General features: G+C 38.8%; 1 protein-coding gene across 5 annotated transcripts in view; it reads right to left on the bottom strand.

Moving 5' to 3' along the window:
* SMAD2 (SMAD family member 2) overlaps positions 1-14,394 on the bottom strand; it is a 50,333-nt gene that overhangs the window by 11,746 nt on the left and 24,193 nt on the right. For 4 of the 5 annotated variants that reach the window (XM_062599231.1, XM_062599230.1, XM_062599232.1 and 1 more), the window contains 3 exons: positions 3,777-3,866; positions 2,438-2,631; positions 1,801-1,935 (listed from right to left, as the gene is read on the bottom strand). In XM_062599231.1, the coding sequence (XP_062455215.1) occupies positions 1,801-1,935; positions 2,438-2,631; positions 3,777-3,866 (419 nt within the window). The remainder of the gene's footprint in view (positions 1-1,800; positions 1,936-2,437; positions 2,632-3,776; positions 3,867-14,394) is intronic. The other variant, XM_062599233.1, reaches the window with a different exon arrangement.

A 14,394-nucleotide genomic window follows, 5' to 3' on the forward strand; every position in this document is an offset into this window, starting at 1 on the left:
TTCCAATCTAACCCACACCTCCTGTTTCCAGTTGCTAATATAGGCTCTTTGGCACAGATAATTTCCATATCTAGCTTCTCTGAACAGAGATTTCCCCTACTTAGTACTATTAATACAGCTTTCAGATCAGGGGCTGCACACCAACACAGCTGGAAATAAATGCTCTAACTTAGCATTAAAAACCCTTAGCAGAGCGAATACTGCCAAAAGTTCGGACAGTGCTGTTCAGCACACTGTTAACTTCGAAGGCAGCGTACAGCCCTGAAAGGCCATCCTGTGCTTCCATCGTCACCATTTGCCCAGCAAGCACACGTGACATATGCCATATGTGAAATCAATCTCGAGTATCAAGACAGTATTGCAGTGCAATACTATCATGGCTGTTACTCTGGTCTGCAGCTAAAGAAAAGGGTTTTCTGTAGCTGGCTGTGAAGACGCACAAGACTTATCAGAACCTGTTAAGCATTCAAGATTAGTCAGTCAGGCCAAATAAAGTAAGATTTCACAACACGAATCAAAAGGAGGGTTAATGGCAAAGACAGGAAAGAACTCTACAGAAATTCAAGCTGTGCCTAGCTGCATTAGCATTTATCACGCGAACACTCGCAAACACCTTCAGACTGCTTGTAAATCACTATCCATAGCTGCTTTAGTTCATTTACATAACACATTGAATTTTAAAATAGTTGCTTTCCAGTAAGTTGTCTGAAAACACTATCAAAAGCCCTTAAACTAGAGTTTAAAAAAAGTTTAAAAAGCAACACCAAATTCCAAGACTCTAAATTGTTCTCAAAGGATCTGCTCTCCTTAGCTGGCAATACATATGTCATTAATTAAACAGATATCAAATCCATTGAGATTTTAAGGTGCCACTTCATTCTGAGGTACACTTAAGAAAATGCAAACAACATTCTGTTTAAGACACATAGATATGTCTTGTATTCTATGTATTTTAAGCCTCAAGGTAGTAATCTTATTTTTCTAGAATCTGGATCTGAATTTTTAGCTTATTCATCGTCAGTTTTTGGATGCTGAAAGGTAGTACATTAAGTGAGAATTAATGTAGTGAGAAATTTCAGCTTTGTGTGGTTTTATACTCCAGGCAACTTCCTGAAGAGATAGGAAACAGGAAGTTAGGGCAGGAAACAACAGTTGCTCATTTTACTTCACAATATGGATGCATGCGTATGTGTGCACAGTAGCAGCTTAGTCTTGGTATTTGTTCAGGGTAGGGAAGAATCAAACAGGTGGAGGAAGAATTATTTCACAGTTCAATTTTGTTACATTATTCTTTCATACTAAAAAAGGATAAAAGTGTATGGACACAACAGTAAAAAATACGCAAAACAGGCTTTCATTAGTTGCAACCTACAGTTCAAAAAATCCACATCTAGAGTTGTCAGAACAGCAACTTGAAAGCTCTTCCTCCAAATCATATATACACGCTAAGAAATTGAGCAGCAGTTTACTACTCCATCTCCAATATACAGTATTTGGTAACCCCTATATGTTTGTAAAACAGGCTTAAAGCCTGGGGCAAAGGTCTACTTTGTATTCACTAGCATTTTGAACGGTAAGCTAGCCTACTGTACTAACACAGCTGCACATGTGGCTTCACACAGGACTGCGTTTTGCAAATAAGCGTGATCAGATATTAATATATCCATCCATAAAATCAACAAGAAAACATTTAGTTGGAGTCTTCCAAGCCATTATATCACTTAAAGAGGATGAAATTACCATCTTTGTTCCAATAGTAAATTTTAAGCATATTGTTTACAGAGAGAGTTAAGAAAATACCTGGTATGTAATTGCTCTGTGGTTCAATTCCAGCTGGAAAGTTAGTGTTTTCAGGAATGGAATGGGTATAGTCATCAAGAGGTGGAAGTTCTGTTAGGATCTCAGTGTGCCGTGGCACTAGTACAGGAGGCAAGACTAGGAAAGAAAATTTTATAGCATTAGACTCAAAAATACATACTTTACTTCTGTGAGCTAAAAGAAAACACACCTAAAAAGTCTAAAAATGTCTGTAGATTCCTTGAAGACTTCTAAGTGTCAGGGAATTATATTTGCTGCAGAACTGCTGGCTACCTCAGAAAGATTTGTGAGGTCTCTGTTGAGTAAGATTACCCTATATCAGCTACAGTAAATCATTTCCATTCTCATTTTCATGCTGGATTACACTTAACCAACCAGAAATTGCTAGTAGTACCAGAAGTGTTTATCAAAGGCATTCAACACATTTGTAAAGTGTGGATTTTTCAGTAGCTTTACTGTTAAGAACTTTCAGTGGATAGTAGTCTCAAAATCTGTATTCTCAAACACCTTGCAGTTCTGGCAAGAGAACAAATCATCCTTTTCTATTTTTCATTTAAAACATTAGGCTGAATAAGTACGGACAGATATTGCTATAGAATGGCCAAAGTAGTCTTCCTACCTGGTGTTTCCACTCTCTGGTAGTGGTAAGGGTTTACACATACTTCATCCTTTTTAAGATTAAAAGCATATTCACAGTTTTCAATTGCTTTAAGTTCATGGTGACTGTGAAGATCTGGCCAGCGCCACAAGCGACAGTAAATAACATGCGGTAATCCTTTACGATGAGATACCTGTAGACGGCCATCGAGAGATCTATATGGAAAAGATGTTGAGAAGGATTTATAGACTACATGCTGTCTCAATCACCTAAGCAACAGTGTACACGCACGGCATGGGTAGTTAGTTTATTCTCAGATTTCAGTGGATTGGCACCATTATTGACATTTATATGCTTGGTAAGAGGCTTCAAATGTAAGAGAAAAATGATGATATCAAATAGTGCTTTAACTTATTTTTGAGCTACACAAGCTACTGCCAGTGAGTTTGGGGTTCACTGAAAAGCCACTTTACCTCCAAATATTTAAGATGATTGCTTCATATGCTTTTTTTTGAAATGCGTAAGATAGTAGTTTAAAAAAAAAATCATACACTTAATACTCCTTTAGGTTTCTAAACCCCACAGCTTTGCTGTGGCATGGATGCTTTACGGCTTTAAGCATAAAAATTCTCACAGCACTGCAAATAAGCCTAGATGCAGTTAGCTGCCCAAGTGATCCACATGGCATTATAACTGTAACGCAAAAAGCATGAATGCACATCTTATAAGGGCTGTATAGTTTATCTTCTTGACTTCATCTGCCTTGCTACCAGCTGAAAATGTTTTGCTAGTTTTAAGACAGACTGCATATGCTTACACAAATGCAGATGTTTATGATTGTTATGGGATGGGAGACAAACCTCAATACACAAATTAAGTAATGTGACATGAAAAAATAAAGACCCTGTTTGGAATTTGCCCAACATTAACTACTGAAGAATTTACAAACAATTCTTCAGTAGCTCATATCTGATCCAATTAGCAAGATTTAGTTGAAAGCTTGTGGCATACAAAGCAGTTTAAACACTTTGTAAGATTAGGTCTAAAGAATTAAGCATCTCAACTTTGTTTAATATAAGCACCAAATCACATCAGAGCTTGCATTTAACAAGTCTTCCTATTCTTTCAAGGGCACTGGCATGAGAAAGGAGTACTCCAGAATTAGAATTTCATTGGTCAAAACATCAGCTGAGAACACTTAGATTTCTATACTGGCAAGCAATTATTTTAAAATGCTGTACCGTAAGAGGCCTACGAAGCATTTTAGTCTATTTTACAGGTAAAGCATCCCACTACAGACCCTCCAAAGCCAATCCCTCCCACAAGATTTCTATGATGCGAGAGAGGGCAGAATATTCACCTGGTTTGTTCAGAGAAGCTGTAAAGGCCTGTTGTATCCCACTGATCTATCGTGTTTGGTGTACTCAGTCCCCAAATTTCAGAGCAAGTGCTGTGCATAAATTGAAAACAAAAACAAAAAATTGATATGAATATGGAACATGGTTATTCAAAACACCATGATGTCAAACATGGAAAAATGTACAGAATACGTCCTTTCACATAGAAGATAGAGCACTGTTAGGTTTGCATTTAAACTGGCATCTAATGCTATATTTTCTATATGAAGGAGGCTATTAAAATGGAACACGTGATTCAAGGTAAATGATAATGTTTTTAAAAGGTGAACAAGTTCTCTGGTTTTAAGTAGTCAATACAGCTGTAATGTTCCTTAAAACAGGCAAAACTTCCTCAGCCTAGCTCTTAACAAAATTCAATTTTAAAGTGTAGTTTGAGTTGCTTTTTTGTTTTTGTTTGTTTTTAAAGATAAACTGATCTAAGATTTCAATCAAACACCATGGGTAGCTAGAACTGAACTGTCAGGTAACTAACTTTCAGGTAAGACCACTTCAGTATCAATCTCATTCTCCATGTAGATACTAACTTGCTGCTTTTCCCAACACAGGAAAATTTGGACTCTGAAGAGCATGTTACAGCTGATAATTCTCACAGTTTTCCATACTCCCTTTGATTAAAGAACTAAATACTATTTTCCACAAAATGCAATGTTTAATACAGTTTTATAGCATTGTATTTTACGATTTAATTATAGAACAACAAAACTTTTACTAGTAAATCAAGCAGACCAGGAAAGCAGGAGGAAAGGAGAGACAACCCATTTCTTTATAGAGCTGGTTCAACGACAAGATCAGAGCAGTAAAGAAAAGGGAGTCTCCAGTGATGGCCACAAACTAACAGCAGCAGTAGTAAATTTAAGCTAAGTTAAAACACACACACACACACAAAAAAAAAAAAAAAAAAAAAAAAAAAAACCACACCCATGGGTTTGTAAATCAAGCTCAGGTCTGTCACAGACATGTTCTGCCACCACTGGGAACATTAATTTACTTTACCTAAGTTAACACACAGCCTGACTTTGCATCTCAGAAATGAAGAGAATTTGTTTGACAAGTCGCTTACAACTCCACTAGCTAATCACAACGCCTTAAGTCTGACCAGCCCGTACATTACCTTTGAAGTTAATAGTCTCTGAGAAGTTTACCATGAAGAAAAGAAGCCAAGTTCACCAAACTGAGGTATAAGTACAAGCTTTGATATTTAAATTTAAGCTGCTAAACTTGGCTGACATACTTATGAGGTTGGATTCAGTGCTCTAATAAAGAGAAGGGACATTTTAATTTCTCCTCCTTTCACAGGGAAATTCATTAACAGATTTCATTAGCGTTAGAAGACAGCACAGTACTGTACTTAGACCACTTTTACGAGTTGACAACCACCTTAAGCCTGTGGTTGCCTCAATAAGACATACGTTTGGGCCACTGACAAAAGGAATGAATAGCTCGGGTCCCCCTCTGACCTGTCCCACATCCTTATTTCAAACAGCTCGCCAAGGGAGACGGGAATGCTCATGCAGTAGGGAGGTGAGTCAAATCAGCAAATTGCCCATCTGATCCCTGAGTACACATGGTGGAAAATTACTGTTTTGCAAGTCACCTCTCAGCCAGATCAGTTCCCTTTATTCCTTGTGGAGCGACACAAGTACGACCTCCCCCCACCAAAAAAACAAACAAAAAAACCCCACACCACACTCCCTTGGGCACTTCACTGATAATGAACACAAGCAAGTCTTCATCTAGACAACTTCCTGTCTTTTTGCATTGGCAAAACAGAGCCACATGTAAAGGCTCGTTCTTTGATACATATCCAGCTCCTCAGAAGAGTCAACTATTCTGAACACGTACCCCAACCTGATACCTAGATGTGCACCGCTCTCCAGAAACAGAGCGGTCAGAAGAGGGAAACCTGACCACCACAGGATCAGCAGAGTCTGCAATCGCCCCCTTGCGTATTCCTAAAATGTTTCTGAGGAAGCACACTGCCAGAAGCCACGTGAGGGTCAAAGTAGTTGCCCTGAAGACACACAGGCAGCATTGCTGCACTGTACTGTGTGTCCTTAAACAGGCACCCCGACTGCTGGCAAGACGGATCATCACACACATTTAATGAGAAGAAGAATCAGCAGACACGAAGCGTGCTGCACACTGACGCATCAGCTCCGACAACCCACTGCTTGCCACCTTTGAGCAAAGGATGTCTTCTTACGCTACAGCGGGGCTCCACAACTCACACGGTGACACATACCGCACGTGGTCTCAAACTGTTGACTGCGTCACTGGTGCAAGCGTGACGCCACCACGAAGTTGCTTCACACAGCTTTTAAGATAATGCACGCAAAAGTAAAGCCTTAAAGCGCTTGACAAAAATCTGATGAACAGGAACAGTATTTTGTACTGTTAGCCTCTTCTCTCATCAATATTTGAACTGTCAAAACTGACAGTATATTCCAAAGTCTATGAAAAGACAAATGCTATTCTGAAGCAATGCAGGATGGAGTCATAACTTGCAACGAAACCCAGGACATCATGGAGAAAGAAGGTGGTAAGGAAGTAAGCAGGGGAAAAACAAACAAACAAAAAAAACCCAAATTTCTTTACAAAAGAAATGGTCCGTTAAAGAGGACAGCAAAATCTCCATTACTCAGAAGCCTATGTGATATGCTGCCTTCCAGGAGATACATCTGCTTTGAACTAGGATTAGTAGCCATGTTTTTATTGGACTTTATTTCCATTCCAATAACTCATGATCAAACACTAAGAGCCTGCTGGAAATCATCCTGTATGATCAATAATAAAGAGAGCTCCACACAGCTTTTCCTGCCCACTAGAAGAAATATTTGAGTCTCCCCTCTCTCCTACTTACATAAAGGATCCACCACCAAGAAGGTTCAAGACTTACTGGCTGGGTGGCATGGCAGCGGGGGGAAACTAGGACTCTCAACGTTCATATAGATGCAAAATCAGAACGCAATTCCTCATAACCATAAAAACATACTTGCTATAAAGAACTTTCATGAAAGTCTACAGTTACTACTCTGACACAATACATTCATTCATATACAAGCAATAGTTTGATTAAGGGCAGACACTCCTACTCACCCCAGCACACTGGTGGCCAAAAGGTGGATTCTGAAAGACATCTAAACCACCACCAAAACCATCTGAAAGTCTACGCTTCTTATCTCCTCCTTATGTAGGAGAGAATCAAAACCAAATAGGAGGCAACCTGCCTTTCTAAATTGTCCCAAATCTCTTGAGATATGAAGAGTCAGTCTTTGCCTTAGTTCATAAAGGATCTGTAAGGATTAAGGACTAACATCTGTATGCACAAACTAGTCTGGAAACATTCCCAGGTGCTGGAACATGATCACATACGCTTAAAAGTAGCTAGGACATTCCCCAGCATCAGCCCATGTCATTGAGCATTCTCCCACACAATTCTCAGGTTTGAGAGTTGGCACAGAACTGGCACCAGGCAGTTCAGATGTAGCCCCCTTGCCCAGGAAGAGAAGAGTTTAAGAGTGTGAATGTGGGCAGTCATAAGCCAGTTGGCCTCGGTGCCTGGGAACATTCCCAGGCACGTTTAATTTATTAGGAGAGAAGTAGCCAAAACATATTGCCATTTAACCTTTAGCAAGCAGATTGCCCTCAAACCAAAGTCTTGAAGCACACTTCAGGCTTCATGTTTTGTGGAGCAGAGATTTTTGGTTTTGAACCCACTGTATACGGCAACATTGCTAAACCATCACTGTTTTCAAAATACAGTTTGACTCCTGTGTCCAAGACGGACTTAAATCTTTCCTGTGTAGACAGAGCTTAAATATACTCCAAACAACAATTTTAAAATGAATGTAATTCCTCCAACCAGAGCAGACATTTTGATTCCAAGAAGCATTTTCAGTGCTGCTCTCAAAACAATGTGACCTGTTGATATAAACAAAGTCTCAACCAGACAAAAGCTAGTATTTCTGTCTTTTCAATAATGGTTTAGATTAGCAAATCACCACGTTCTGTGTCTGTCAGCACTCCCAGAGCAAGCTTGTTTGAACACTAGATTGCTGCTTTTGCAGACACAACAGAATTGGCGAATTTATTATAAGGGACTTTAGGGATCTAAAGCATCAAATTGGCTCAATTTCACAGACGCCAAGTTCTAACAAGAGAAAGCTATTTCCTGGAAGAAGGAGAAACATTCAAAGAATACCTGCAAGGAAAAACAGCTACCCTGAGAGACTGAGGGATTTTCAGGGAAAAGGCAAAGTTCTAGCAAACATCTGGTTAAGCTGTAACCTGGGACAACTTAGTCCTGCAATTCCAACCTCTGGACTGACTAGAAGACAGATGCAGTGAATAAAGAGTCAGATAGTTATTACTGGGTGGAACTGAAGCTACTTCCGTCACAGCCTTTCCCTAAATGGAAAGGGTTGCAGGATTTGGCATTGCAACTTGACTTTTTATTTGCTTATAAGGAGCAGCATCTCAGATGATATTATACAGTTCTGGCAAGAAAAATCTTTAATGTGGCTATCAGCATGCAACAGTACAGAGTATGTCTTCAATTCTTCCATTTCATCATTTCCTTTAACAGGAAAAATCTGAGTTCCAAAAAACCCTACGCTGGGCAAGAAATTACCTAAACAGCAAAGAGCTGTAGCAATGCTTCACAAATGCTTTTGTTGAGACAAAATGCCAAAACTGTCTTCCTTTAGTAAGATAGAAAATAGTGATATGCAGTAGAAAAATGAGGACACAGGAAGAACCTAAATATCACACATAATCAAAAAATATTTTTATTTTTAAAGCCTATATATTACGGATGTTGATACCAAGCAGCATCAACAGTGCAAACCACACTGCAGGAGCAATAATATCCGTAAGCCTACTACAAAACTGAACTATAAAGTCCCAGTTCAAATACAGAAGAGTTGTTTCTCTGCCAATAAAGAACGGACATAGACAAATGTGATTTGGGCCATCCTGCAAAGTATACAATACAATTGCTTGCTTTGATGTATTACATCCCTATTTGAAGGATCAACATCCATATGAAATTCCATACTAGCTAGATATAAACTACCCAGGATGGAATAGTCTAAAGTAGCACACTAGAGTTACATTCAAGAGTTCAAATATACAGATGGACAGCAACTAAAATGGAACACCAGTCAAAAACAGATTCTTGCATTTGGAATATGATTAGGTGGCAAAGGACACTGACTCATCTAGGTAAAAAAGGAAAAAAGGATAAGGCTGCCATTTTGAGTTTTTTGGAAGATTACCATTACCAATCAGCATATTAATGATAATTCGTGACAGTACAACCTCATCACAGCAAATGCAGACAACCATTTGGGTTCTGGCTCGCAGAGGCACTGATTCCAAATTAGCAGCCTCAGTAACCAGAGATGCATCCACCCAGGACAATCCACAGCCCTCATGGATACTCAAATGCTAACTAATAAAGCCACCTCAGATTGGTGCTCAATCCAGATCTCTTAATTAAAAGTTTAGTTTCTTAGCACAGCTAAGAGCTAGTCATATTATTTGGAGATCCAAGCAAGTACGCACAAGTGCTGTCTGAACACCAATGACTACAGCATCAGATAAGCTGCTGCCTGTGTGTGGCACTGCACTGCAAATAGTCCAAGATATCCCTGTAACTTTCCCCTAGTGCATCTGCAAAGGGGAAAGACTATTCAAATAGAAGTAGAGATCGAGTCTCATCAATGATTGAGGTTATAGCTGAAAGAATCTGATGTCAGCACAATTTTAAACTGTGCTTTGCCTGAACCCAAAGGAACTGAACCCCACTGTCACTCTCATGCTTAGGCTGGCAGTTCTTTGCTAATATAAATTTATTACTACCTTTTTACAGTGACAGAATGAACAAAGCAACCATCCCACCACTAAAACTGTTCATGGTATTAGCCAGGCTGCATGCTCTAGTTACCTTTTTTGTACTAAATGCAGTGCTTGCAACAATACTACATCAGACACAAGTTAGGCAGAACCACTTCAAAGATGATACACTTCAAAGTGGTATATAAAATAGCAGAAACTCTACACACAAGTCATTAAATATTGTCACACTTCACAGATAACTGGAATTCTATTTTATTCTTGCAAAGGAGTGGAATGGCTGTAAAGCAGCTAAAAGGAGTTCAGTAAACCACCTCCTTTCTACCCGAAGTGGAAATACTAGAAAGAACAAATAAAACTACAAAAGTAAATTGCTTTACACTAGTCAAAGCCCATATTACTCAGGGATCACTAGAAAATGGCCTCGGACATTTAACTTGCTTATTTGTGAAGTAACTCACTGAACCCCAAACATCTTTCCTGACTATCATATCCTGCAAAATCTACAGTCAGTAGCATGTTTGTAAGTGAATGTTCAAAACTGTCTTCTTTACTGTTTTTTCTCCCAGCTCTTACATTCATGATTCTTTCTACCACTGAATCTACTTTCTCTGTCCTCATCTATTCTGAGACAGTTGCAGTGCCGGAGTTGCCTCTGAAAATAATTTTAGTAAACTGTAACAGTACTCCATTTATCCATTTTAAAATTAGTTTTCAACTTCTAAAGTTCTCATGCAAAGGCTTACATAAAGATGTGAGCCTGACATTTTCACTGAAAGCCTAAACAAGAAAAAACAACAAGAACACAGGAAAATCAGGTTTTAACTTGAACTAGAGGTTACTTAGGCACACACTCAAACACCTTCAAAGTGTCGGACAACTGCCAGCCTAAAAGTCACAGCACTTACTGCCTTGACTGAGATTTGGTTGAGGGTATGGAGAAGGGGTCGGACAATATGTAGAGAATTTGCTTGAAAAGCTACACCAAGCAATCCAAATTTGAGGTAAAACAGTGAGAAATTGTTACTAGATTTATGAAAGCTCATTTTCTCAAAGGGAAGGGGCAAGTGACATTGATTTATCATAGCTGATGGCTTCTTCTGTGAGAGTTGCCTGAAAAATCAGGATAAAATCTACCGATTCAAGATCTATAGCTTGCATGGCAACTTTTACTTTTTTTGAAAAAAAACTTTTGCTATATAAAATCTTAGCTCAAAGACCTTATAAAAACAACATACTGGCAGAAATCCAAGGTAGGAACACAACTATTTATGTTAAGACTGTAGTTCATCACTAGTGTAGCTGGACTGAAGTTGCACTTGTGTGAAGCCAATCTGTTACACTGACGATGCCGACTTTTAAGACCCTCAAGATAGATGAGAGAACTCAATCCTTCCTCTTGTTCCAATCTCTTCTTCCAGATGGCAACGGGATTCAAGAGCCCACACAGCTGAAAGGAAGATCAAAAAAGATGCACCAAACCTTTGGGACTAACTCAAGTCTTGAAGATGTCAGGTCCAGATGCACTATAGATGAACCAAAGCCAGTAATTAAAAAGATGAATGTGCTTACATTCCGCATAGAAGACAGTTCTTAAAAATCTGCCTGACCATAGTTTCTTAATGTTGAGTTTCAAATGAAAATATGCTATGCATTTCTCTACTTTTAATACTTTGACTTGACAACACTTTACACTGGCAATTAGCATTTCTCCTTACTACAGTCTGAAAAGTCTATGTACCAGCCAGTGATGGGAGGCTGGACTAGATGATCTCCAGAGGTCCCTTCCAAGCTTACTGATTCTGTGATTATGCTAATTATACTACCTGTCTTCGTAAAAGGCATCTCAGCTAGCTGTTCCGCCATACAAAAGCCTACTACAAAACATAGTTTGGCTGGCCTAAATGTCTCAACTTCTGCTTAGGGTTTAATTCCCCCCTCCGCTAGGGGTGGCAGAGGAAGCTATCTGCATTATGCTCAGTTAGAACACATTAAAAGAGATTTGCATTAACAATGTAAATTTTTAAGCTACTTTCACAAGATAATAGCTACCCTACTCCTTTTTCAATCCTACATTTTCTGTCCCAGCAGAACTGATCAATCTTTCTACCTGCATCTCCATCACCCCATATTATAATGACAGGATGCCATCTCTTTCACTTAAATGTACATAACCAGATGTGCACATTCATCAAATGTCATTATAGCAGTAACCCAGCATTACAGCAGTACATTCCTGCTTACAAATCATGAGAAGCAATGCAGGTCCTGATCTCCCTTCCTAAAAAGAGAAAACGTAAAGGTTCAAGAATTGAAACAGGGATTTTTTTTTAAGTATCTGCTAGAGGGATGAGTTAATATGTCAAGTCAATGCTATATAAAAAGCACAAGTCTGAATTCCTCTTAAAAATGACTTAGATCTGCAGCTGCACTTATCCTCAGTAGAAGCTGAATGAGATTCTTCCCGGCAGACCTTTACAGTCAGTGACGGATACTTCAACAGAAGAGGAGATTACTAAGAAAGGAGGAAAAAAAGAGGACAGGTTCTGCTAGATTAGTATTAACACCACAGTAAACAGACATTTGAACAACTCAAATACAGTTGGACAGTAAGTGTGCTAACAGATTCTCCCATTTTTTCAAAGGGGCAGCAGAGCCTGTTAAGTCTATGAAAAAGATACTAAGCAATGTCTAAAAGAGCTTGGACCCCAGAAAATAAAACTCCTACATAACTGAAAGTGCAACTTGTACTCTCAAGAGAAGCTTAACAAAGTGATGGTAACACTGGCAGCTGGGTACTTAGCTCCTACAATTATGGACACTTCTCCAGGTGTACTTTTTTTTTTTTTAAAAAAAAAAAAGGTCTTATGTAAACTTAGCAGAAAGGCTTTGTTTCTGCTCTTCCTCCAGAGCCCAAAAGCAGACTTTTTTCAAGAAAATGCAATACACAAGAAAACTACTTGTTCAAAACAGCAACTGTACCTTTTCTCCCTGTTCTCTCCCCGCTTTTCATGCCACATATTGAGGACATACTGTAGCCAAGGAAGAAATGTCTATACATATGCATATTTGGTAGAATACAAATCAGGAACCACTAAACAACTCCTCTTTATGAAGTACCCTTTTAAGAATAAGGTTTACATAAAGTTTTAGGCAATACATTCAAAATCATTACATCAAATAGAAAATGCAGCATTTCAACTATGGAAAAGGACTTAACGTATATCCATTTGGTAAGGAAGATTACTTAAAAAATTAACACATCAAAATAGCCAGAAAAGCAGGAGATACAGGATGCAATTAACCTCTCTAACACTGTGGGAAATGAAAAACGTCATTAAGCAGCTTTGTACTTCACGCTAAACTTTGAGGATATCCACAGGGGACACACAAGAGAAACATGAGGTACAAAGGACGCTCTGTTACAGCCTAACATCAGAGCTGCCCATTGCACGTTTCAGGGCAAGGAGCTACTTTCTTCCTGTTTTGCAGAGTGTCAGGCCAGCAAGTCATCCTGATGAACAGCATAATGCTTCTCTTGCCTTTATCATGGGCACACTTCTTCCTGGTCATATGATCAAAAAAACTGCTTACAAAGGCAAAGATTCAGATATAAGATGGGCCCTTTCAAAGCATTTTTCTCCTCCTCCCTTATCCCAAATCCTGACATGCTAGGCCAGCAGTGTCACCCAAAATGAAGCAGCCAATGACAACCACTGTTACATTCATTTTCTCTCAAAACGAAAAAAAATGCCAGGAGGATAGCCCCTTCAAGTTCAAGATTAACCTTTCAAATCTTCTGCCACGGAAATCAAGCAGATATAAAATGTGAACCATGACATAGGCATGCCCTCAACCCACCCCAGGAAATCACATATTCAAAACAGTCATCAAGAGCAATGACTACTAAATCCTGCACCCAGCAAGGAAGACAAGTATACAACTGCATTTGCAATGGCAACTCCTCAGAGAATAACTAGACAGAAAAGACAGACCATTAAGCCCCACAAGATTCAGGGCTTTGGATATGTGTTAAAATGGCTTCTTGGGAATAACTTCAAATTGCTGCACTGCTTTCATTTGTTATGCTATTATATGCAATAAAGGTTTTCTGATTGCAATGTTATTTTGCAGTTTCTCACAACATCTTCACAGAAATGTAAACACAGTATTTCAACTGGGATGAAAGTATGCAAGTTTGAAGTTTCAAAAGCTGAAAGTACTGTGCTCATTACATGACTGAGTGAACTGATGTTGAACTTAAAAATATCTGAATCTCATAATGAGAACATCATACTGGAAACATCTTTGGACTTTTATCAAAGTTCTTCATAGAACACAAGACCACCACCTCATAAAAGAAATTAAAGATCAAAACTCTATTCTCAAAGTAGAAGGGTATCCAAGAATACACATTCCAAAAATATTCAATTAGCAGAAGAATTTCTTGGAGCAGTGAGTAGCTAGCAAGATGTTGCACTACATCATGCAGCATGCTGTTTTGAAGCAAACATGTTCAGCAACACAGTCTAGCTGAGAAATCACCATCTATTCTACACTTTTTCATTTTGCCATGTCTTTTAAAGATTGGAAAGGAATTGTTCAATTTATTGTTTTAAATCTCCACTGAAAGGCCCCAACTAAAGCACCACCTTCAAGAACAGGAACAATGTCAAGCCATTAAATACCTTTTCTTCTTTTACC

This window comes from Rhea pennata, chromosome Z (genome assembly GCF_028389875.1).
Source record: "Rhea pennata isolate bPtePen1 chromosome Z, bPtePen1.pri, whole genome shotgun sequence".
Taxonomy (NCBI): domain Eukaryota; kingdom Metazoa; phylum Chordata; class Aves; order Rheiformes; family Rheidae; genus Rhea; species Rhea pennata.